The 27,467-nt window shown below is 39.7% G+C and overlaps 1 protein-coding gene and 1 long non-coding RNA gene across 2 annotated transcripts in view; one reads left to right on the top strand and one right to left on the bottom strand.

Annotated features, from left to right (window-relative positions):
* Positions 1-27,467, top strand: part of LOC134673426 (uncharacterized) — a 155,541-nt gene that overhangs the window by 65,332 nt on the left and 62,742 nt on the right. The gene's annotated exons all lie outside the window — the stretch shown is intronic.
* The window catches only part of LOC134673396 (eIF-2-alpha kinase GCN2), a 45,327-nt gene continuing 44,027 nt past the window's right edge, over positions 26,168-27,467 (bottom strand). Inside the window, exon 28 of the mRNA XM_063531370.1 lies at positions 26,168-27,445. Within this exon, the coding sequence (XP_063387440.1) occupies positions 27,298-27,445 (148 nt within the window). The 3' untranslated portion in view covers positions 26,168-27,297. The remainder of the gene's footprint in view (positions 27,446-27,467) is intronic.

Genomic DNA, 27,467 nt, shown 5'->3' with positions numbered 1-27,467 from the left:
TCCTTGAATTTTGTAGGGCATCTGCGCTCAGCTACAAATTTAAAATGTATTTGAAGAGAAGTAGTTTTTTTAATTTAAAGTTTTGAAAGTTCTGGTGCATAAAACTTAGGTATTTCGAAATTTAGTCTTTAGTAATTAATTAATTGGTGTAAACCTTATAACATGAACCTGTGAAGCGACCCAGCTATACCACTGAGCTTTTACACTATAACTTTAGGTTAATAAAGTTTGTTAGATTTAAATTTGTTTAATTGTTTCTCCTCTTAGCTTTCCTACAGCAAGGTTTCCATTTAGTTTATTTTATTTTATTTTGATTTAATTTTATTTTGTTAACATGGCTGTTTTCATTTTAGACAAGCCGGAGCTTTTCAATCATTTATTTTACCCCCTTTCAAAACACCCGTGTTACATCTCCCAGCTCAGCTACCGGAAGTGTAGGACGCCATTTGCAATCCACGCACGTTTCGCTTCCGGCGCGCTCGCATCCAAATTATCTCTAAGCTATATGTAGCTTACATAATAACAGCTAGAGCAGTCATACAGTAACAATACGCGACTATAGTTCGTTTTTTTTAGCATTAGAAAGAACTTCGCAGAAGTAAGCTTGTGGTTCCAAATCCGGCAGTTTTAGCGGTAATAATTTGAAGTAAATTATATGTATTGACCATGCTACATTAGATAATTCAATAATTATTAACAATTAAAGAGCCTGATAAAAACTGAACACTTGCTTCTGTGGAGTTCTTTCTAATGCTAAAAAAACGAACTATAGGAAGGTAAAAGTGCTCGACACATATTGCCCAATTAACACCTTTTACTTGTTGTTGTGTTTTTGGTTTAAAGGTTGTCTGAAAAAAAATGTTCTTTAAGAATAAGACCGTCTGTTGTTAGCTTACCTTGTGGTTCTTATAATTATTATTTGTAGGTATGTGTAATTTCTTTTGATTTTGGTCAGCTGTAAAAAAGATTTGTATAGTATTTAGGGAATGTAAACCGGTTTTATTTGTATGAAAATTTGGTTTATAACCGGTTTTCCATACAATTATAAACCGGTTTACATTCCCTAATTGTAGGTATTGTATTTAACTGGAATGTGTGGTAAATATAATTATGAGTCTTATGACGCATTTATTTCCATTGAAATTGTTAACCCTTTATCAGTAAAATATAAAAGCAAATGAAACAAAGCGAAAAGCACAATTCACGGCATAAGTCCCCCAATTTTCTTTAAACGGCAAATATTGGCAAAGCACTCGCTGCGCTCGGCTGAATATTTACATTGACAAGGAGGCCTATTCGAACTTTCATAATATTTCAAATTCTTTTTGATCGAGCGAAAGTTATATAGTATTACTTCCTATTACTGCTATGTTCTGCCGCCAGAGTGCAGCAATAATTTGTTTAGAGAAGAGAGTAACGACGAGTAACATACTAGGCCTTAAACAGTTTTTTGAAAAGTTTTGACTATAACATTGATGTACGTTAACCAGACGCTTCGCAATTTCTGCGAAAACCTTAAGCGCGCTGGGACCCCATTGACCTAGTATCTACTCCAAATGGTACAAAATGGTACTCTCTACCGAAGCTCTTATATTTGTAGGTTTGGTTTGTTATTATAGGTTTTTACCCGACTACGGCAACGCAAAAGGAGGGTTATGATTTTGACCGGTATGTATGTGGGTATGTATGTATGTATGTATGTATGTTCATCTGTTCCCTCATAACTTCTAAAGTACTTATTATATTTTAACAAACGATGTGTCATTCCAATCGTCTTAATCGTCCGCTGGTTATAGGCTATATGGCGTCACAAAAAAATGAACAATGCGCCCTCTAGAGGTCATAAAGTCACGAACCAAAAAACTAAAATTAATTAATGATGATGTGTTATACATCATTGGAAAGAGCTCAATTAGCACATTTCAAATATATAAATATTGTTAGCTTTTGCACCCGGCTTTGCTTGCATGCGCCAGATAAAACATTAATTTATCGGTTAGGTGATTCGAACTATGAATCTACAAGCGCTCTGGATTCTACCCGCGTGTTACGCGACTACGGCGATACAAGAAGGTTTTTGCAAAAGAGATTTGTTTGGCCGCTATACATGGTGTTTTTTTAATCTCCTGCAACATTTTATAACGTGAATAGGTATAGAAGTCCTGATCAGCCAAAATGTACGAGTATGAAACGTTAAATTTTTTTACAAGATACGTACGCGTTCCGAAGCCGAGCGCCTTTGGCGCCCTCATACTAAACGTGTCGGGCGTAGCCCGACGTACGCGTTCCAAAGCCGGGCGCCTTCGGCGCCCTCATACTAAAAATGTCGGGCGTAGCCCGACGTACGCGTTCGAAAGCCGGGCGCCCTCATACTAAAAGAGTCGGGCGTAGCCCGACATACGCGTTCTAAAACCGGGCGCCTTCGGCGCCCTCATACTAAAAGTGTCCGGCGTAGCCCGACGTACGCGTTCCAAAGCCGAGGCGCCATCATACTAAAAGAGTCGGGCGGAGCCCGACGCACGCGTTGCAAAGCCGGGCGCCTTCGGCGCCCTCATACTAAAAGTGTCGGGCGTAGCCCGACGTACGCGTTCCAAAGCCGGGCGCCTTCGGCGCCCTCATACTAAAAGAGTCGGGCGGAGCCCGGCGTACGCGTTGCAAAGCCGGGCGCTTTCGGCGCCCTCATACTAAAAGTGTCGGGCGTAGCCCAACGTACGCGTTCGAAAGCCGGGCGCCTTCGGCGCCCTCATACGAAAAGAGTCGGGCGTAGCCCGACATACGCGTTCCAAAGCCGGGCGTCGTCGGCGCTCTCACACTAAAAGAGTCGGGCGTAGCCCGACATACGCGTTCCAAAGCCGGGCGTCTTCGGCGCCCTCATACGAAAAGAGTCGGGCGTAGCCCGACATACGCGTTCCAAAGCCGGGCGCCTTCGGCGCCCTCATAATGAAAGTGTCGGGTGTAGCCCGACGTACGCGTTCCAAAGCCGGGCGCCTTCGGCGCCCTCATACTAAAAGAGTCGGGCGTAGCCCGACGTACGCGTTCCAAATCCGGGCGGCTTCGGCGCCGTCATACTAAAAGAGTCGGGCGTAGCCCGACATACGCGTTCCAAAGCCGGGTGTCTTCGGCGCCCTCATACGAAAAGAGTCGGGCGATACGCGTTCCAAAGCCGGGCGCCTTCGGCGCCCTCATAATGAAAGTGTCGGGTGTAGCCCGACGTACGCGTTCCAAAGCCGGACGCCTTCGGCGCCCTCATACTAAAAGTGTCGAGCGTAACCCGACGTACGCGTTCCAAAGCCGGGCGCCGAAGGCGCCCTCATACTAACGGCCTGGCCACGACATTGGTCTAAGGCGACTGGCGGGGCGGCTGGCGGCGCGGCAAACGCGAGCGACCGCCAGGCATGCCACGTACTTTCAGTAGCGGCGGCAGCGACTAGGAGCGGCTGGGACAAAGTCGTATTTAACATCATGCTTTTTATTCAAAAGTGCCAAGAATATATTTCATTGTTTGTCAATGGGTGCAGGGGCTAAATACAGGACGACAAATTTATTTACATCTAGTTTAGTATTTTATATATTGTATATATAAAGCACCCAAAAAAACGAGTACTTACACAAGAATAAGTGTGGAGACGTCACAACATACTTAAATACGCGAAAGTACATTTAAAATTTCAATAATAAACCCTTGCGTCTCCATGTCGCTCGAAAAAAAAACAAAATGTTTTGTTCCGTATCGCACCGCTCGATTCGTCTCGCCGCCTAGGCCGGTCGCGCCGCTCCAAAGTCGTGGTATCGCCTGCGCTGCCCGATACAAATGTTCGAGTCGCGCCCCTCCCCGCTCGCCGCCGCCGCCGGTCGCCCGGTGCACGCCGCGCGCGTTGCCGCTCAGCGACAAGGCTCGTGGCATGCATTATGCGTCGCCGGGTTATTGTTTTTGCGACTTACCGCCGGTCGCCGCCGCCGATCGCCTTAGACCAATGTCGTGGCCAGGTCGTAAAAGAGTCGGGCGTAGCCCGACGTACGCGTTCCAAATCCGGGCGGCTTCGGCGCCGTCATACGAAAAGAGTCGGGCGTAGCCCGACGTACGCGTTCCAAAACCGGGCGCCTTCGGCGCCCTCATAGGCACTAAAGGGCGTAGCCCGATATAGGCGGCGCTCTGCGTGCATTTCTGTACTGAGGACGCCCTCGCAAAAGTAATATAAAGTGACTTCAAAAAGTTAGTAACGAAATCATGACCCCAAAATTAATTAAATAAAAAATAAGTTCAAAAACTAAAACCCGACTACTGCAAATCGCGCTCTAAAAAGTATGAAACAAGATAGAATTCTTATCTAAAATTATCAAGCAGGAAATATTATAAATGTTACAATTTTTTTATATAAAAATACAACGTAATATAATTTACTGATTTTTTTTATATATTTACAGAGATTCAGAGGATAGCCGTGGTCGTATGCCACATTACTTTTAAGTTTATAATCGTGGCATACGACCACGGCGATCCTCTGAAACTCTGTAAATTATAAGTACGTTACAACTTGTCGTTTATTGCAGTTCGCGCCTAGGGTTGCCGTACGACCGGATTTGTCCGGACATGTCCGGATTTTTGACCCTTTGTCCGGATTGCGGCCGGACTTGGTATGTGTCCGGATTTTTAGGAATGACCTTACAAAAATAAAATGCGCGTCCGGGAGGGGGCTACGGGATCGGGCGAAGGGAGAGGGAAAAGTAGATCCACGATACAGTATATCAGCGCCGCCGGGGCGTCGTCCAAGCTACGCCAAAGCTCTGCTACAAGAAATATCCGGATTTTTAGGGTGATTTCAGGATTTGTATCAGGACATTTAATTCTTCCATATCCACTCAACCGTCCGGCCCGCGAGACTGTTTTCCTGTCAACCGTTCGGGGTTCTTTAGCGACGCACGCCCCGCGCAGCGCATTCACAACTTTCTACAAAAATTATAACTACACTGCCATCTAAATACAAGCTCGACAGTTCGTTGGATTGGAAAGCGCAGGTTTCTGAGGTCAGCCGAAAAGTTATGGGTTCTCTTCATTCACTAAATAAGCTAAAGCACTTTTTGCCTATCAAGACTAAAATTCTCCTTATAAACACTCTAATTCTACCTATAATTGATTATGGTGATGTGTGTTATCCTGACCTAACTGAAGAACTTCTCAATAAGTTGGATCGCCTTCTCAATAACTGCATTCGTTTCATTTTTTGTCTGCGTAAATACGATCATGTCTCTTCATACCGCTCCCAGCTTGGCTGGTTTCCCATCCGTCAACGACGCAGTGTTCGCATGCTGTGCACTCTATACTCTGTCCTCAACGATCCACACTCTCCTGTATACCTCAGGTCCCTCTTTCAATACTACGGCGTTTCTCGCAACCGTCAGCTTCGCTCTTCTGGCAATATGTCCTTATCCATCCCTCCACATCGCACTGGCTTTATGTCAGATTCGTTCTGCGTGCAGGCAGCGCGCCTTTGGAACCGACTCCCCCTTAGTATTAAAAATGCCCCAAACAAGTTCGCTTTTAAGAAATCGTTACGTGCTTTCTTTGCTGGTAGAATGAAGGATTCCTAGTTTTAGTTATATAAGTTATATATTTTATTGTATATATTTAATGTTAGGTATACATATATATATATATATATATATATATATGTATATTTATATTTATATTATATGTATCGTGTATATTTTGATGTGCTTGTGTATGTATGTTAAAATTCCTTAAATTAGCGTTGCGTTCTTATATTAAATTTTGTTAGTAGTAGTAGCAGTTGCACCGCCCACAATCTCTCTGCTTTGCCTTAAGGTTGACTGGTAGAGAATGCTTTTGGCATTAAGTCCGCCTTTTGTACGATAAGTTTTCTTTTGTGCAATAAAGTTTAAATAAATAAATAAATAAATAATTTTTTTTAGAGCTAACTATTTAGTTAGGCTACGTTGTCGCATCAAGAGAATTAGTAAATAATGCCGAAATATTCCGTTAGATGGCACTGAAATCAAATCTTTCTTCCACCCCTTTGGATAGTAAGGTTCCCGCGGACGAAGAGCATATTTTTTTCGGATACTATGCTATCGTCGGACGGTCAAGTGGATATGGCAACCCGTCGCGCCTATTCACTCACCGTACATTTCATCAATTTGTAAAATTCACGTTCCACAGCTATTAATTTCCAACCTTCTATCATTCACGCCCACCCCCGCCCCTATTCTAAAAGCGAGCGACAAATTAACGACCGAACGACATCGATTAACCGTTTGATTTATGTTCCGCTTTCTCTCATTGTTTGTCTCTCATTGTTCACTTCTATTGGAATCTCGAAATGAGTTTTGGACAATGATCTTTGAAGCTTACCGGAAGAATAAGACTTGAATAGGATCACAGAATAAATAATAGTACTAGGTACAGAAGGCTCACTCTGTAACAAAACGTGTCTGTTACGATCAGAACAGATATGGCCGCTAGGTGGCGACAGTGCCACGCGCGGCTTATGGCTAGCCACCAAAATTGGTGTGGAACGGTACTTGTAGCTACCTGTAGCAAAGCGACGAAATCGCGGAGTGAGCCACGCCTGATACCAGTCGCTTTTTGGTAAATAAAAACATCGTGAGGAAACCGGACTAATCCTCATTAAGGCCTATTAGTTTACCCTCTGGGTTGGACAATCAGATGGCAGTCGCTTTCGTAAAAACTAGTGCCTATGACAATTCTTGGGATTAGTCGCCAAGCGGATCCCAGGCTCCCATGAGCCGTGGCAAAATGCCAGGAAAAAGCGAGGAAAATGATGATTAAAAACACAGACAAAAATAAAAAGAACATTGGTAATTATACGTATTTACGTAGGTAGGTAATAAACTTGTGGAGTTGAGTGGTTTGACGGTTAGTTTTTAGGGTTCCGTACCCAAAGGGTAAAACGGGACCCTATTACTAAGACTCTGCTGTCCGGTTGTCCGTCCGTCCGTCAGTCTGTCACCAGGCTGTATCTCACGAACCGTGATAGCTAGACAGTTGAAATTTACACATATGATGTATTTCTGTTGCCGCTATAACAACAAATACTAAAAACAGAATAAAATAAAGATTTAAGTGGAGCTCCCATACAACAAACGTGATTTTTGACCGAAGTTAAGCAACGTCGGGCGGGGTCAGTACTTGGATGGGTGACCGTTTTTTTTTTACCTTTTTTTGCATTATGGTACGGAACCCTTAGTGCGCGAGTCCGACTCGCACTTGTCCGGTTTTTTAGTACTTAGGTAGTACATACTATTATTACTATTCGTTTTTAGGGTTCCGTACCCAAAAGGTAAAACGGGACCGTATTACTAAGACTTCGCTGTCCGTCCGTCCGTCTGTGACCAGGCTGTATCTCACGAACCGTGATAGCTAGACAGTTGAAATTTTCACAGATGATGTATTTCCGTTGCCGCTATAACAACATTTTTTTGTTTTTTTTTGCATTATAATACGGAACCCTTCGTAAGCGAGTCCGACTCGCACTTACCCGGTTTTTTTTATTACTTACAAATCTATCTATCTATACATATAATAAAGCTGAAGACGGTCGAAAGTCTGTACTTGGAAGATATTTGAAAAAAAGTTGGCTGGGAATACTTAGAATCGATAACAGAACACGTTCCAACAGTTTTTAGAATTTTTGTCTGTTTATCTGTTTGTCTGTTTATCTGTTTGTCTGTTTATTTGAACGCGCATCACGTGAAAACGGCTGAACGGATTTTGATGAAAACTTTACTAATCTGTCGAGAAAATCCCCGGCCAGGTTATAGGCTATAAAAATTCAACCCCTAAAAGGGGGGGTAGCCACAACACTCGATTGACTTAAGTTTGCCCCTGAATCTTATGGCGCTACTTAGGAAAGAGGGGCAAACTCTTTTCAACTATTGCTCAATAGTTGTGCTACAACTATTGAGTATCCTGGTAAACTAACAGATGGCGCTGAATTTAATACATTGTGACATGAATAAGCCACCGAGGAAAGATTTTGCCAAATTAACTCTAAGTTTAGAAAGGGGGTACGGATATATCAACAAAAATAATGGAATAATTATGTTGATTTCATAAATTAATAATACAACAAAATTAAACGACAGTAAATTAATTGCCCCTCATTGCACAGTGCCATCTTTTGGGGAACTGAGTAACAATTAAGTAATCAAGAAAACTAAAAATGAGTTTACATAGTTACGTAGAAGTAAAATAAACACACATATCAACACGCGTATAATTGCATAGTTATTTAAAATTGTTAATTTTCTCTATCATGAATTATACCTAATCGTATTTATATCGCACCCATATCAAATCTATATTCATACGTATCGCCTACTTTAAGCACTTAATAATAATGACCACGAAGGTGGGTACTTTGAAAAACATTGACCTCTGTCATTTGCAGTGCCGGATTAACCCTTTTAAGCAAAGTAAGAACTTGCTTATGGCACCAAAACCGTAGGCAAAAAAAAGCCCAGGCTGCATCAGCACTGCAGTCGTCGTGGAGTAGGTACCTACATGAAACTTTTATACGTGTACATACAAGTACCCATCTAATAACGAAGGGCCGTAGGGATCAAGTAAGAGAGTGAGGGTACGTAAGAACATCTCCAACGTAGGCTTTCGATTTGACCTTACGCGGAGGCCCTTAAAGTCATGGAAAAAAATCTTGCTTTCGGGCTTGCGGCCAGCCGATTTTTTCGACATAGGTTACCGATTTTATAGCAAATTTTGCTCTCTTGCACGCTAGATTTGTCGGCCAAGCCGAGTTGCTCCTTAGCCGCGATCCTGAGACCTAACTGTCAAAGTGTTATAAGGGGCCCCGTGAAAGCCGAAAACTAAAAGCATCCTATGAAGTAGCGCTTTCGAGTGAAGCCAAAGAGCGAGCAGTAGAAGAGTCATGATTACATGCATAGATTCGATTTCAAGCCACTCTTTTGCAGTTCGGCATAAGGTCTTACGCGAGGTCTTCTGCCTTATGGCAAAGTTGATCTTCTCCCTTAATTACACTTGGGCGTGGATCCAAATCCAAGCCTTCGTCTTTCGCAGCTGGGCCTTCTGCCTTGCTCACACTTCGCCAATTCAATTCACTTGGTCAATTCAAAGCTCTGCTTTCTTGCATCTTTTCTGTATGAAAACAACCTCGCTGAGACCCTTAAATGTCGAGCCCTATGCGAAGCTAGGCTGATAGAAAACTGTCCCGTCCCTTCTCTGTATGAAATCCTGGATTCGCGCCTGGTTGGGACTAAAAGTAAAAAATAATGTATAACTGTCTATCAAATTGCGTTTTTTATATCGATAAATTTTCGCGCTCGCTTCGCTCGCGTTTACAATAACATTATAAGTTACGATAAAAGTGACATTCGGGTGGCGACTGCAGCAGCATTAAAGTGACATTCCATTTCCAACTGCAGCTGCAATACTGTTCATTTTCTATGGCAATTGACAATGACAGCGACGCGTTTCCATAGTAAAATTAACAGTATTGCAGCTGCAGTTGGAAATGGAATGTCACTCTCACTCTGTTAAACGTTACTGCTGTAGCACTGTCGATTTTCGTGATAAAATGATATGACTGATTTCCATACTAAAAGTAAAAATGCACAACTATCTATCAAATTGCGTTTTTATATCGAAAAATTTTCGCGCTCGCTTCGCTCGCGGTTTCAATCACTTTCTAATGTATGGCGACTACAACAGCATTACTCTGTTGCAACGTTACTGCTGCAGCACTGTCAATTTTCGTGATAAAATGATGTGACCGATTTTCATACTAAAAGTAAAAACGTACAACTGTCTATCAAATTGCGTTTTTATATCGAAAAATTTTCGCGCTCGCTTCGCTCGCGTTACCAATAACTTTCTAAGATATGGCGACTGCAGCAGCACTACTCTGTTGCAACGTTACTACTGCAGCACTGTCAATTTTCGTGATAAAATAATGTGACTGATTCCCATACTAAAAGTAAAAATGTACAACTATCTATCAAATTACGTTTTTATATCGAACAATTTTCGCGCTCGCTTCGCTCGCGTTTTCAATAACTTTCTAATATATGGCGACTACAACAGCATTACTCTGTTGCAACGTTACTACTGTAGCACTGTCGATTTTCGTGATAAAATGATGTGACCGATTTCCATACTACACGTAAAAATATACAACTGTCTATCAAATTGCGTTTTTATATCGAAAAATTTTCGCGCTCGCTTCGCTCGCGTCACAGAATTCATAATTGTACTAAGTACTTCAAGACTCACTCTCTAACAAAACGCGTCTGTTACGATCAGCACAGATATGGCCGCTAGGTGGCGACAGCGCCACGCGCGGCTTATGGCAAACCCCAAAATTGGGGCCGAACGGATGTACTTTTAGCTACCTGTAGCAAAGCGACGAAATCGCGGAGTGAGACACGCCTGCTCGCGTTTTCAACAACTTTCTGATGTGTCGCGACTGCAGCAGCATTACTCTATTGCAACGTTACTGCTGCAGCACTGTCAATTTTCGAGATAAAATGATGTGACCGATTTCCATACTAAAAGTAAAAATTTACAACTATCTATCAAATTGCGTTTTTATATCGAAAAATTTTCGCGCTCGCTTCGCTCGCGTTTTCAATCACTTTATAATTATGGCGACTGCGGCAGCATTACTCTGTTGCAACGTTACTGCTGTAGTACTGTTGATTTTCGTGATAAAATGATGTCACTGATTTCCATACTAAAAGTAAAAATGTACAAATGTCTATCAAATTGCGTTTTTATATCGATTTTTTTTTATATCGCAAAACTATTGATTTTGGATTGTAGTTTTATTTTGTGGTACCTAATTGTAAAATATTGTATCTGGACTGCAGTCCTCTAGCATATCCATCTGTCAACTATACTTCAAGTTCCGCCTCCAGGGGAGAGGGAGAGAAATTAGGATCAGAAATTAGCCGCTTACTGACACAGATCGAATTCCACGCGGGCGGAGCCGCGGGCACAGCTAGTATCAACATAAATCTCTACAAACATTGCCATGAAAATATCACGTCGGTTCCAATTCTAAATTCAAATAAAAATGTAAAATAGATTGCGCCATGAAACGAGGTTATTCAAATTCGGAGTTCAAAACAAATGAGATTTAAATATCGAATACGGCCGAACAGCGCCATCTATCTTCGTGCAAATAAAACTGTCACTTTCAGATAATGCAGGTAGATATTTAATTTGTTTTGGAACATCACGATAGTTAATTTTTAACGGTAGATTAAACGCACGAAATAAAGCACACGAGAATTATTTGAAAAACGGTCACTAGTATTTATTGGAATAATTATATAAATATAAAATATCTTTTTCTTTATTTTTCATGTTAAATATATTAAGAACGGGTCACTTTAAGTCGAAAAACGACATGTTTCATTTCCATATGTCTTTGTTGTTCTTAATATATTTAATATGTCTGTGTCTCACGGAAGTTTACAAAATTATAATGATAATCGCATATATTCGTAAAATAATAAAATAGCAAGTAGGCCTCTTCTACACTACCTAATACTTCTCAATTTCTTTTTATACTCTACCTACTCTCGGTAACGACGTTTCGTTTCGTTCGACGTCTATAATATCAGTTAAGTAATATGTGTTCAAAACGCGAAAGTTTAAAATATTATATTGATAATGTGGATTGTGGGTCATACTGAACAACTTTTACTGGGGCGAACCCCGAAATCGCAAAAATATTAGCTGTTATGTATATTATAGAAAACATTGTCATGTGATTCACCAAAATGTATGAGACGGTACATGTTTTTTTGCGTTTTCTGGGTTAGCTCTAAAAGAATGAACACAGAGTACATATTAATACCTTTTATTTGCAACACAAATAGAATACAGGCAATATATGTGAAAGTATGTTCTATTTAAATTAACGAATATATTTAATCACTTAATAGTCGCCCAGTACATTTCTTTATTATAGCTACATATTATATCGGCAAAACTAATTACTAATAGCAATGGATACTTGACTAGATCAATGATTGACTAAATTATTCAAAGTTACTTTACCACAAATCAATATAAGCTTAGCTAGGGAAAGTTACTCAGTGGAGGATACAATTGTGACCGCTCACGACGCTGCTCGATGGCAAAGTGCTGGCCCGGGTCTCCATCATCACGTCCCCACCTCCGTTCCTCTACAGTGGCTCCGCGTGGTGATGGAAGTTCGAGTGGTGGGAGGCCACTTCGTCGGTCCGATGAGTTACCACGTCCAGCTATACTCCATAGATGGCGCTGTAGTCCAAAATATATGCCGGAAACGCTTGAGCGACAACATCCGGCCAGCCTGGAGTACGTGCTCGTCCCGAGTCACGTCCGGATCTTATGCAGGAGCTGAGGACAGAACACAAATGTCTAAGTTATTTTATTCGACAGCTGTAGGTATAAATAAAGCAGCCTTAAAAGAATAGTGCAAGTAAATAAATTGTTTTATTCGGGTGGAGTTTGTTATCCCATCGCCGGCCAACTCACTCCCCATTGTGGCTTGAACTTGTAATGTTCAGATTACAAGTCGTGTATCACCACATACCCGATAAAATAGTAAGTGACGTTCACTTCCTATTTTCTACAACTTACATACTCACACTACGTTTTCTGTACGAGGCTACTGCATTAGATCAAGAAAAACCTTTTAGTTCGAGGTTTTATCAGTTCGAGTAAGTATGTTTAAATCAACGAATTGAAATATTAAATGAACTATTTTATGCAAATATTGATAAATATATATAGTTAGATGTTACCTTCGATACTGTTGACAACATCCGGGTCCCGTTCGGAGTCAGAATCTGCTCCAAAGTTGATCCATGGCTTCATGTTCTCAACACATGCAGTACCATCGTATCGTTTTGAAGTTCTTTCTGCTCCTCTCATGTCAGCAACCTTGTAACGATCCTTACCTAGAACCTCAGTTACTTGAAATGGCCCTTTGTAAAGCGGCAATAATTTTGTACTTTGTCCTTCATTTGACTGGCTCGGAATTTTCAGTACTACCAAATCACCTACCATATACTTAGGCGCTTTCTTACGTTTAACATCGAACGCTTGTTTTTGTATTACGGCATTCTTTTTGATGTTGGAATCGACTTGATTCCTGAGTGCCGTCACATCGACCGAGTTCTCAACATTATCATCATCAGTGATTCCGTCATTACTAGTCCGAATTCGATACCCGAAAAATACCTCGCTTGGCACCGCAGCTATTGTTTTATTAATTGTACTATTAATTCCCTGCTGTATTTTTGTAATATGTTGGTCCCATTTATTATCATCAGTGTCCGCGCCTAAACTACGTAATGCGTCTAAAATAGTCCGGTTATAACGCTCTACCTGTCCGTTTGAGCGAGGAACACCCGTGGCAATAATATGAGCCCTAATTCCAGAATTTTTACAAAATTCCGTAAACAATTTTGACGTGAAAGCACTACCTGCATCACAAATAACCCGTTTTGGTGGCCCAAACAATTTAAACAATTTATTTAATTCATTTATGACGATTTGACTTTTTGTGTTCTTGACAGCAGATATGAACACAAATTTAGTGAATGCGTCTACCATTACTAATAAGTGGCTATTTTGCTGCGTAGTTTTGACAAAGGGGCCCAAGTGGTCCAAATGCAGCGTGTGAAACGGTCTGCAATGTTTAGGTATAGGATAAAGCTCGCCGGGCTTTTTGCCGTGGACATGTTTGTTATAAATACAATTGAGACAATTTTTTATGTATTTTGCTACAATTTTCTTTAACCGTGGGAACCAGTACTTAGCTCTTATTCTTTCGACTGTCTTGTCCACCGCAAAATGTCCGACATCATCATGATTTAATCGAATAACCTGCCATATACAGTTCTTTGGAACTACCCAGCGTCTACCAAATTCTGTTCTGCGATATACCTTATTACCGACTAATTCATATTCATTAAACAATTGTTTATTCGCTTCGGCCTCGCCTGACTGTAAGATTTGTCGAATTTGACTGATATTTGAATCTAATAATTGCACCGATAAAAGCCAATCACCCTCAGTTATTAACATAACTTCATTCCTTTCAGTAGGCAAGTCATCATTTTTAACTGGGTTGCGACTCAAAGCGTCAACATGCTGCATTTGTGACCCAGCTCTGTGTTGTATTTCGAACGTAAATTCTTGAGTGTACAAAACCCATCTACTGATGCGTGGCACTATTTCCTGTTTAGTTAATGCATACCTCACAGCGTTACAATCGGTAATGATTTTAAACTGTGTTCCCAACAAGTAATGACGAAATTTTTGTAAACCCGTCACTACGGCTAATAGCTCAAGCTCAAAAGAATGGTATTTCTTTTCGTCATTAGTTGTCTGTCGGCTGTAAAAATGCACTGGTCTTTCGCCATTTTCCGTGGTTTGCATTAAAATACAAGCAAGACCATCGCGACTCGCATCAGTATATAGATGGATTGGCAACTTGGGGTCAAAAATGCTTAATGTGACGTTATTTACTAAAGCACCCTTTAATTTTGCTACCGCCGTGTCTTGCTCGTCGCTCCATTGCCACACAGAGTCTTTCTTTAGTAAATTGCTTAAAGGCTTACAAAGTAAAGCGCAATCTTTAATAAACTTTCGAAAATAGTTTATAAGTCCCAAAAATTGCCTTAGCTGGTGAACAGTTTTTGGGGTGGGAAACTCATTTATTGCTTTCAATTTACGATCACTAGGCCGTACCCCCTCCTGTGAGACTAGATACCCTAGGAAAGTGACCTCTGTTTGAAAAAATTTACATTTTTCCATATTTATAGTTAGGCCATTGTTTTCAAGGAGTTGCAGTACATTGTCTAAGCAAGCGACATTTTCCTCTAGAGTCTCTGTGGCAATGAGCAAATCGTCCATATAGCAAATGACACGCCCAAAACGCAAATTACCTAAGATTGTATCCATCAATCGTTGGAAGACTGCGGGACCATTGCAGACCCCAAAAGGCATACGAACATACTCGAAGTGCCCATCACTCGTGACGAAGGCTAATTTATGGACCGATTCGGATTTGACTGAGATTTGATGATACCCACTTTTCAAATCTAGTGAGGTATAATATTTACAACCCCTAAGCCTATCAATGAGATCTTCGATTAACGGCATTGGGTATTTTTCTTTGACCGTGATCTTGTTAAGTTGTCGGTAATCGACGCATAAGCGTTTGGCTCCTGACGCCTTATTAACAAGCAGTGCGGGACTTGCGTAAGGTGAATTACTGTTACGAATAATACCACTTTTCAATAAGTCATTACATATCTCGCGAGTGGTGGCTCTTTCAGACTCAGACATTCTATACGGTCGTTGACATACTGGTTTATCAGTTGTCAATTCAACATCAAGTTCAACACAGCTTGTTTTACCCAAATCTGTCAAGTCATTGGATATACATTTAGGGTATTTCGAAAAAATGCCCTTCAGGATAGATTCATGCTCCTTACTGTTACTACTATTCATTGTATTAGTGTCAATATTGAACACCTCCATTGACTGGACCGATTGAAATATTAAGTTCTCGCCGAATCGAACGTACATAATCCTCTTATCTTCTGTAAAATTGCGACCTATTATAATATCGCCACCCGACAACGTGTCAATTACATAAAACGTCGTAATCAACGCAACTGAATCGACTTTTAAATTAACCGCCACCGCGTGAGTCACCTGAGCCGATAAATCATTCCTAAATCCATAAAGATTGACAGGAGCGTTTAACAGGAATGTATGCAAATTATTCCGTCTGACGAAATCTTCCGTTACAAGAGAACAAGCAGCCCCCATATCAAAGAAACCTTCACATTCAAGTTCGTCCAAATATATTTTTTTGAAAAATTTTTGCTTAGAATCATTAATCATTTTGACTTCCGCATCCTTTTCGACTTTCATACTTGTTTTGGATTTGCAAGCTTTTTCTAAATGCCCGAATTTATTACATGAAGTGCATTTGACATTATCTTTTAAAGTGCAGTTGATTCTTCTATGCCCCGGTTCACCGCAACGATAACATGTAACACCGTTAGTTGCATTCTTGTTACTACTTGGCGTAGAAGTATCAGATGCACTACTGGAAACTTTGTTTTCTGTGACGGTTTGACCTAGAATCGTGTTATTCGATCGAAAAGGATGTTTGCTAGTCGTATTATTTTTACTAGGAACGGGTTTCTCGAGTTCTGTGTAGGTTTTACCGTGCAGGAATGAAGCGAGCTCGTCACAGTATTTAAAACTACCCGCTTCCGCCGCACTTATAATGTTTACATCGCCTATTGACCCAACGATAATTGATATCACGTCGCGTTCTCGAAAACCTAAATGTAGCCTGTCAATTTTGGCTTTTTGTTGAAAGTAAAATTCATACAACGACTGCTTAGGCAGCGGCTTTGATTCTATCAACTCTTTGAGAAGTACATAGGTATTCCGTTTAACTTGAAACGTGTCTGATAACATACCACTCCACTGTTTCCATGTCCAATTTGTCCATTTACACTCATTCTTTTGAAAAGAATCTAACCAAATTTTACCGGTATTTTTCAATTTTTGTAGTGCTTGATATGTTATCATACTGTTCGACCACCCAAACGTACGCGCATTAGCCTCAACTACATCTAACCAACTATCAACGTCATCGATTAACGGATCGAATTCGGGTATCACTGACGATAAAACAATGTTTTGACTCACGGGCAGTGCATCTCGGCTTCGTTTGTTCTTTTGCCGTCTACGCCGCTTCCTAGCGCGGCTGCTGTCGCTGCTCGACGAGCTGCTTGAACTGCTGGAGCTCGTAGATGATGATTCAGAGCTAGTAGACCGATGGCGCGATCTTCTTTTCTCCGCCTTTCTCTTCCGAGCACGTGGCATTGTGGAGGGCGCACGAGGTACGAAACACTTCTGATAAAAGAATGAACACAGAGTACATATTAATACCTTTTATTTGCAACACAAATAGAATACAGGCAATATATGTGAAAGTATGTTCTATTTAAATTAACGAATATATTTAATCACTTAATAGTCGCCCAGTACATTTCTTTATTATAGCTACATATTATATCGGCAAAACTAATTACTAATAGCAATGGATACTTGACTAGATCAATGATTGACTAAATTATTCAAAGTTACTTTACCACAAATCAATATAAGCTTAGCTAGGGAAAGTTACTCAGTGGAGGATACAATTGTGACCGCTCACGACGCTGCTCGATGGCAAAGTGCTGGCCCGGGTCTCCATCATCACGTCCCCACCTCCGTTCCTCTACAGTGGCTCCGCGTGGTGATGGAAGTTCGAGTGGTGGGAGGCCACTTCGTCGGTCCGATGAGTTACCACGTCCAGCTATACTCCATAGATGGCGCTGTAGTCCAAAATATATGCCGGAAACGCTTGAGCGACAACATCTCCATAGTAAAAGTTGTTTTAAAAGACCACCATATCCATCCCTCGGCGTATGGTTAAACATAACAATTTCACCCTGTATACTACTCGAATATAACGTAACGTACTCGTATAATTTCTAAAATACATCAAAATAAACATATTTTGCAGGAATTGTAGGTATGTATTACTTACTTGTACCAAACCTATACTGTGTATCTTCAGGTACTTAAATAAAAGTAAACAAACAATTTGCACATTTTCGGGTAGTTATAACATTTATTGGCTAACCAACCAAATACAAAACCAGCTGGATCTGTCTCCTAATGATCTGACTTTAACGTACATTAGGGCATTTTCACTAACTGTGCACTTTTAACGGCCGGTTAGCAATCGGTACAAAACTGACGGTCAATGTCAAATCCCATACATTTTGTCAGGAATGTAACGGTTTAGGTTAGACGTTACTGAAACACGACTTAAGTCGCACTTTAAAGTGCAAGTTAAAATGAAAATGCCCATTATTGATCATGTAATGTTTTCATCTACCCTCAACTGGCTTAAGAAGCCATTTTTTTAAGGTAGATTTTTAAATACCTCAACATACAGACTATAGTGATGTGCCGTTACCGGCAAAATACCCAAGGGGGGAATAATCCCAGTAACCGTTAACTATAACAAAAGGACCCCGCAGCAAACATAGGGAAAAAGTGGTTTCAGTTAAATCTCACGAAATTTTAGTATTATATTAATGGGGCTCTCCTGATAATTTTTTTGTTTGGGCACAACTCTCTCAGAAGTATATATCTCAGAAGTAGATATTTAATAAAATTTAACCTGAAAAACGCGACAAATAAAAAATATTATAATTATCTCCTATGTTCTACGCTTTACGGCATAAATGAAGGGAAACAAACTTGTAGAGAATCAAATTTTCTAAAATTTTTGACCTCACGGTTTTACTGTAAAATCAAAAATGACCGAGTTATTCAAGAAAAACCATTTTTCAAATATACACAGGACCCTGATTCAGTCTACTTTTTGAATTTACACTCCCAGTGATTCCCCCGAGGGACGTACGAAAAAAAATCCAAAAACTGATTATTCACGGGAAGGGTCGGTTTTTTGGATATAATGACTGGACTAACTTGTAGAGAATCAAATTTCCTACAATTTTTGTCCTTGCGGTTTTATTGTAAAATAAAAAATGGCCGAGTTATTGAAGAAAAACCGTTTTTTTTGGAAAAAAACATTTTTCGAATATACGCAGGAGCCTTATTCAGCCTACTTTTTGAATTTAAACTCCCAGTGACCCCCTCGAGGGACCTACGAAAAAAAAATCCAATAACTAATTATTCACGGGTCAAAATCTATAATGACTACTATCCAGAACTATTGAGTATTGAGAATTTTACGTAAATATCTCCGTCGCGCTGACGGGGAAGGCTCTTCAGAAAATTACTAGAGCGATAAGGAAGTGCAGCTTAGGCGAAAAACCCTGCGTAAAAATCTCGGAAGACGAGGATTTATTTTCGACATTTTCCTTCCCCAAAACTTAACCAATCGTAACGGAATTTTGGGAACGGAATGAGAAAGAAATTATCTGTGTCTGACCGTTTAGATTTTTGGGTTTAGTCTTTAGTTTAGTGTTACACTAATTCTGTAATCTTCTATATATTTAATAATTCTAGGCGTCTGTTTACGGAGCATTTACTTATTTAGCCATTATTAGTGATTTTTGAAGGAAGCTATATAATTCTTCTAAAAACAAGAATATCAAAAAAAGCACGTACAGACATAGATATACTGGTAATATTGAATTTATTTAAAAAAATGAATTTATGGCGAAAATCCTGAGAGGAAAAGTTGAGAACGTTTGTACTATGGTAAAATTACCACTAATCTTTCCCCTTACCTTTTTTAAGTTATAATCAAATAAAATCGAATTTATATTGCTTGCTGATACACAATCACATAAATACGGCTTCTTTCGAACCCTGACACGCGCACTGTTTGGGTCTCGAACGCACCCACCTTTCTTTCTCTCATAAAATATGCTGACTCTGATGGTCTGGGGGGTCTCCCGGATGGTGACATAGGTATTTGCTGACAATGAGCAGGTTTATCAAAGCCACCATGACTGCTGTAGGTATATGTCGACGTGTTGCCTCCCTGTCACACTTAGGTATTGTACGAATTTACAAGTGCGACAGATAGGCAATACGTCGAACATGGTTCGCGGTAGGCCCGTATATTATGCTTCTAAATACTGAACTTATTTACATACCTACAGGGTGCCCAAAAAATAACTTCATTCCCATTGCCAGGGAGGTTTTGGGATTATCCCCGAAATCGCGAAAAATTTTGGCTGTTTCATACATTTCTTTTTCGCGATTTTTCGGAGTTGGTCCCATAGTAAAAGTTGCTCAGTATAATCCCAAAACCTCCGTGGCAAAGGGAATGCAGTTATTTTTAGCCACCAGGTATAATACCAACATACCTACGAAGTACGAAGTTTTGTGGTGACGTGACGAGACGGTGGTTCCCTTGAAAAATAATTGCAGATGAATTATACGTAGGTAGGTACAAGGCCCCAACGTTTTCTGTTCTCTTTGACGGCGCAGCAACTAGTTAAGTATCATTTTGTCTCTCCTCGCTCTTTTAAAAGTGCCGTTTGTCAAAAAAGGACAACCATACTGTTGACAAGATGGACTTCAAATCAAAGTGTTGCCTTTTTTGGTAGAACCAGGTTGCGTATGTGTGCGTAAAAGCGTATATGTGTGCTCTTTTAGGGATGTGAAAAGTCGTTTTTAATCATGTTATATATCGATAAACGCTACACAGCCGAACGAAATAGCGATTAATTGAAGCTGCAATATCTTCGTTAAAGATAAACATAATTGAAATGCTAATGGATAATTAATATATTATAATATAATAAAATAATTCAATTATTGCCGAACACATATTTTATTAGGCATTTATGTATTTGAATTAAATATCTGAACTTTCCCTTGGTTCCCTTCTGGGGCGTGACGATAAAATTGTGATCTGATAACCACAATAAAGAATAAAAGCATTTTTTTCATTTTAGGTATCGTTAAACATTTGAAGTAAAATTAAAATTGCAAGAAATGTCGATAGTTTATCGATATGACTTTATCGACATAGCTACAGCAAGGTGTTTCCACATTGTTAATCGTACACTAAACAAAAGTGGCAACAGTGACAGCTCGCTGAGGCGTCATCTAAGTATATTATTATCAGTGAACGCATATATTTAGTATGGAAACCGCCTTTAGGAACATTACCGTTCAAATTCTCGGGCCAAATTAGCACACATACAAAATTACGCCTACGTTTAAATAAGACGACGCGTTTACAGAGCCTGTAATCAAAGCTGGTAAACAAAATAATAGTCATCTTTATTACACTAATGGTACATAGCTAAGTGTAGATGAAATGCATATAATGTCAATAACTACCAATCAGCGACATTAATCCGCTAATAACCTTCTTGCTGTACGTACTGGCCGCTGAGAGTTTGCGGTTCATATTTGATTAGAATATGACTTGGACAGGGATAGGTTTATGCCATACATTGAAGAACCAGTCAAATAATTCACGTATAATAATTTAATGCAGATTAAAAGATAACTAGTTAAAATGTTGTTATGAAATGACAGACTGACTCAACATAAGTAAATATATCATTGTTGTATAAATGTATTCCGCTATAATAAGTATTTTGTATATTTTATTATCAATCTGTATGGCAGTGCGAAGTCACGTTCAGGTATAGTCTGTCCGTTTTTCTAAGATCAAGTACGCCATTGTAATGTATGGTAAACTTGATCTTAGAATTCGGACTGGCTATACAGCCTGCAAAATTTACATGGGTACACGAATCGGGTCAAAAATGGCTTGAGAGAGAACCGACATATATGTGACGGTAGAGGGTGGATTCGAATGATCAACATTTTCAGATAATGTGTGTATTTGTTAAATTAATTCAGTGGAAGTGTATCTACATATAGGAGACCGGGTATGATTATCTCACGAGTTATATCTCATGAATAGAACATATTCTAGATATCTTTCCAGGCATCCACTTAATTTCATGTCTCTCTAATTGGACAGCTTTTTTCCATAGTTCTCTGCGAATAGCATCTTGTGGGAATCTGAATGGAAAGTAATGTAAAATGATAATATCAAATTTGATTATGAATTTGAAAGAATAAGGTAGTTTTTTTACAGCTCCGTCTCATGAAATAAAAAAGGAAAATACAAATCTGTAAGAAAGAATTCATTACCTACTACATTTATAATTATATAGAAAATACCTAAACCAAGCACAAGTTAATAAAATAGTCTACTTCATTTGGCATAACACCATCCCTATTATCCTTGCAATTTAAAAAGTCGTATGTTGTTATGAAAGTCGTATGCAGTTGTTACGTTTTAGCTTAGCACGGTAGTATTGAAAACAAATCGTCATGTTTATTCCAAATTTTACTGAAGTTATCTGTTTACTACAAGTGAAAAGTGATTCCACTATCCTTGGTATGAACTAAAATAACTTCTGCACCACTTCACGACACATGAAGACATTTTTAATTACAAAAAAACGTTGTTTTTATAAATCAATTTAGCCATCCGTCACTGACTGTCATCTCGGACGAACTGAAGTTGCGAATCGAATAGTTTGTAAGCACCGCCTACAATCGAATAGTTTACGTTGGGTCATAACTGAGCGGACAGAATACTTCCATGTATATCAGTTCGCTGATTATTATATCTATGGACTGTCTCCCGACTGTCTCATTTCAATCATAGGTAGAGAGAATCATACTATTTTTGTCTTACACTAGTACTAAGTAGCACCCAAAAGAAAATGATGAATATCGTTTTCCTGGTTGTTATACAGGGTTACTTTTTTACCAGTACAATAAATCAACATACGTAATTGTTGCCAAAAATAAAAAATACCAGCATTCTTTGTTACTACTATTTGGGAACAAAAAAAAACAAAAATACCAATGCCCGAACTTATCCGCTAAAGTACTAGAAAATGTGGATGCCTTACGCATCGATTAGCAAACGCACGAACTGGCAACTGTTTGTTTACGTCAACGCGCGCGATTTCATACCGTTGACACCTTGTAATTAGTGCAACCAGAAGTTACTAAATTGGTGAAGGATAAATTAATTGATGCGAAATAAAAAATAAAAAAAATTATTTGTGCAATGTGATCTATTATCGATACCAATGATGTGGTAAAATTTATTGTACCGGTAAAATAGTAACCCTGTATACTGACTGACAAATTGGTTTGACCAACTATATATCAGAAATTCGATTCTATAGGAAAGCACCAAACAGATTTTTCTGTGTTGCCGGGATTAATGGGCTGTACAGCCTGGCAAAAAAGTGTAGAAATTAAAAAGTGGCAACACTGTAGTGTCGTCCCTTTCAAATAAATTTATATAAGAGAACGGGACGACACTACAGTACAGTACACTACCACTTTTTAATTTCTACTCTTTTTTGCCAGGCTGTACAGACAGTTGCGACTTGATTTGATCGGACAATCTAATCAGATTGGTGAAAAATTTGTTCTCGTTTGGACAGGCCGGTAATTTGCTCGGAGGAATGCTGAGCCGAGCGTACCCGAGTTTGCCCGAAGTCAGGAGTATATCCCCACTGGTCGAGTGTCTCCCCACATGTATATATTAGCTTCTGCCTGCGACTTTGTTTGCGTGGAATGATGTTGATGGTTGATAAAAAGTACCATCTTTCCCCAGTCCTCTAACTAACTCCATACCATCTACATCGATTCAGCGCTGTAAGTGTGAAGGAGGTAACAGACAGACCGGCTTTTGCATTCATAATATTAGAATAGGGAGTTAAGAGACTTCCGTCAGTTTTTGTGAAAACGGCCCCCCAAAGTACTTACGTACTCTATGGAGGGTCTAAGGGCCTACCGCGAACCACGTTCGACGTGTTGCCTCCCTCTCACACTTACGTACGAATTTACAAGTATGACAGAGGCAACATGTCGAACGTGGTTCGCGGTAGGCCCTTTAGACCCTCCATAACGTACCTACTCGTTCATATAGGTAGGTATCTAGGTGATAACAATGTCGTTTATAATTTCTCGTACCTACTTACTCAAAGATAACTGCTATCATTTATAACAAGCCGCAAATGTAATATAAAACGCTACCTCGATTACTTATCACTGTTTGCGTGGGTCAGTCTCTGATCGACTTCCTTAGCTATACGTTCTTAGCAAATAAAACATTTCGTGTCAAAAACTGTACTCATGCGATAACTGTAAATAGTACTTTCTACTCGTGAAATGTGTTAAAATAAATGGATCCAGAGAGACAGCCGCTTTTGTCCGATGTGAGGTGCCGGAGAGTTAGGTAAAGTGGGTGCATGCGATACCTAGTGTTGGAGTAAACATATCCACAGTATTAATAATCAGTTATATTGGCTTACTTACTTTTGACGACCGGTCTGGCCTAGTGAGTAGTGACCCTGCCTGTGAAGCCGATGGTCCCGGGTTCGAATCCTGGTAAGGGCATTTATTTGTATGATGATACAGATATTTGTTCCTGAGTCATGGTTGTTTTCTATGTATTTAAGTATTTATATATTAAGTATATATATCGTTGTCTGAGTGCCCATAACACAAGCCTTCTTGAGCTTACCGTGGGGCTTAGTAAATTTTTGTAAAAATGTCCTATAATATTTACTTTGAATTTAGTAGGCTTTTATTATGCTCTAAATAAAATGAACGCCCATAATTTCAGTGTTTGAGCCAGACAGTCAAATGTAACTAAACAAAAAGAGATAGGGGCTCTATATGTAGAACAATTATACCGTCATAGATACTTTTAATCGCGAATTGAGTTTTTTCAATGATATAAGAAGCTACTTAATAGTTGTTGTGCTCGGGGTGTAGTATTTTACAAGTGAAATTGCACATGTCTCGTCAGGGCCGTCTTAAACTATGCTGGGGCCCTTGATGGGCATATAAGAATTTGGGGTCCTTTTAAAAAGTAATGAAATCGAATTAAACTAACATTTTACATTTTAGTAAAACGTTAGTTTAATTCTATGATCTATTTATTATGGGTAATCAAATATACTGTTACTGTCTGTCCTTCGGGGACCCCTGAGGATGGGGGCCCTGGGCACGGGCCCCTTGTGCCCTTATGGTAAAGACGGTACTGTGTCTGGTTCACGCTGTCTGAGTAATCTGTGCCCCTAAGGGCGCCACATCTGGCGTCTTTCGAGCGCCGGCGTCTGTCGGCGTCGGTCCAGCGCTATGGAAAATGACGTCGCTGCGCAGTTGCGTCGACGCTGCGTCGACGTCGGCTATAGAATTGTAGACGCCCACGCTCGAAAGACGCCAGATGTGGGGGGGCCCTAAACTAAGACGATATCTATAGGTACTTATCTAATCCTAAATCTGCTTCCAGAGCTCTAACCTTCGAGGAAGTCCTCGCCGTCCGTCAGAACAGCATTTGGCGCCGCTGCCGACTAATCCTGATCCTGATATTCTGGGCGACGATAGCTATGTTCCTGTCTATAATAACTTGTCTGCTGCTGAAGTCACAATGCCGGCCAGAGTTGTCCAGTGTGAAAGGGATACCGCCAGTACATTTGACGTTGGCGCCACTCATTGCTACCACGAGAGCTGATGCGTACATACTCTAACCACTCACATGCTTGATATTTTTCAGTGACATAATTATTATAATAAAATAAGGGTGACAGCTGGTATAGTGTGTAGCTTTCAAATAGAGCTCGACGGCTAATCCTATTGTCTATTGTTAAGTAAAACCGCACGTGCTACTTACCTGCAAAAAAGGGTCTTCATTATTTTATTTGGCACCTGAGCGCGGGCTAGTCCAACGCTCAACAAACCAGTGTAGTTGCGCTCTCCGATAACGCGCCTTTGTTACGCATCTCGATGCCACATTTTTGACTGGTTCTGTAGCGTTCGACTCGCTGGCACTCAATAACCGAAGTACGTATTTTTTATACAGGTGGTTGTGGCACGTGGCACTAACGGTTTTACTTAACAATAGACAATAGGATTAGCCGTCGAGCTCTATTTGAAAGCTACACACTATAGCTACAGTTACCAAAAGCATGTGAGTGGCTAACCTTTTGAACGTCAAACAGTGCATTGATTTGCCGTGGCACTGACGCCACGGGGGTAAATATTTGGTTTTGTGAACAAATAATGCCAACTTAAAAGTGGGGTGTTTTTCAGTAGGTTTTCATCAAAAAACGAACGACGTCAAATGCCGTCTTTGGCGTCGTTGTCACGATTTTGCGTTGACGTCAATTGCCGTCTGGCGTTCAAAAGGCTAATTCTAGACTAAATTACCCAATTATGGGCAATGATGAGTACCAGTCAAGGGCGCATATATTTTGTATAAGTAATCACTCATGCCTGTGACTATAAAATAATTAATAGAGATGGACCGGATATCCGATTACTATCCGGTATCCGGCCATTATTTCACTATCCGGCTGGATACCGGATATCCGGCCGATGTTTAGGCCGAATATCCGGTATCCGGCCAAACAACTATCCGTTGCATCTCTAGTAATTAACGTAGTGGCACTACAAGAGGCAATAATCGACACTTTAAAAAATAAAAGTGTATTGTTCTATTGTATCTTTAGGTAAATGAAATTAATATTAAAAATAACACCATTTAATCAACGATTACAAAATTAATTAATTACATTTGTACAAAACATCTCATTTGAAATAGTTTATTATTATCCAAATCTTCCTATTCACTTCACAGTAGGTTTTATTTAAATATTTATTTTGTATAGAAAAACCCAAGACGCAGGCATACACGGCGAAGTGAATAGCGCCATATCATAAGACATTTTTATTGACGAGCACGAGATTTACACCTTAAAAATACAATAACTTAATAACAATAATAACTGGCACATAAAATCTCTGTTAAAAAAGTATAGGAACATTCCATGCAGAAATTTAAGTTTTATTTATTTACGCACATGGTTGAAATTACATTTGGATAGTTTGACGTTTGATTTTTTCATAATAAAATAAAAAAAATTAAAGTGGTCAAATTGTCTAAATTGAACAAATAAATTATAATTTTATTAACCACTTTATTCCTGTTTACTGATGTTGATAAATTCTTATTATGCTTCTTCGCAATAAAAATAATTTTATGTTCGATTTTCAAGTAATAAGCCTACATAAGGGAGTCGCGTATGGAATACAACGCGTACAGTTGCGTTTCATCTGATGATCGGCTCTGGCTGTTCCGTTTACTGATGTTGATCAATTCTTATTGTGCTTCTTCGAAATAAACACACTTTTATGTTCCATTTTCAAGTAATAAGCCTACATAAGGAGTCGGGTATGGAATACAACGCGTACAGTTGCGTTTCATCTGATGATCGGCTCTGGCTGTTCCGTTTACTGATGTTGACCAATTCTTATTGTGCTTCTTCGAAATAAACACACTTTTATGTTCGATTTTCAAGTAATAAGCCTACATAAGGAGTCGGGTATGGAATACAACGCGTACAGTTGCGTTTCATCTGATGATCGGCTCTGGCTGTTCTGTTTACTGACGTTGATCAATTCTTCGTGTGCTTCTTCGAAATAAACATACTTTTATGTTCCATTTTCAAGTAATAAGCCTACATAAGGAGTCGGGTATGGAATACAACGCGTACAGTTGCGTTTCATCTGACGATCGGCTCTGGCTGTTCTGTTTACTGATGTTGATCAATTCTTATCGTGCTTCTTCGTAATAAACATACTTTTATGTTCCATTTTCAAGTAATAAGCCTACATAAGGAGTCGGGTATGGAATACAACGCGTACAGTTGCGTTTCATCTGATGATCGGCTCTGGCTGTTCTGTTTACTGATGTTGATCAATTCTTCTTGAGCTTCTTCGAGAATTTTCTGACGTTTTGGGTATCTGAAATAAAATAATATGTATA

The sequence above is a fragment of the Cydia fagiglandana genome, chromosome 18 (assembly GCF_963556715.1).
Source record: "Cydia fagiglandana chromosome 18, ilCydFagi1.1, whole genome shotgun sequence".
NCBI lineage: Eukaryota > Metazoa > Arthropoda > Insecta > Lepidoptera > Tortricidae > Cydia > Cydia fagiglandana.
Note: the sequence above shows the minus strand (reverse complement) of the source record. Positions and strands in the feature narration are given on the sequence as shown.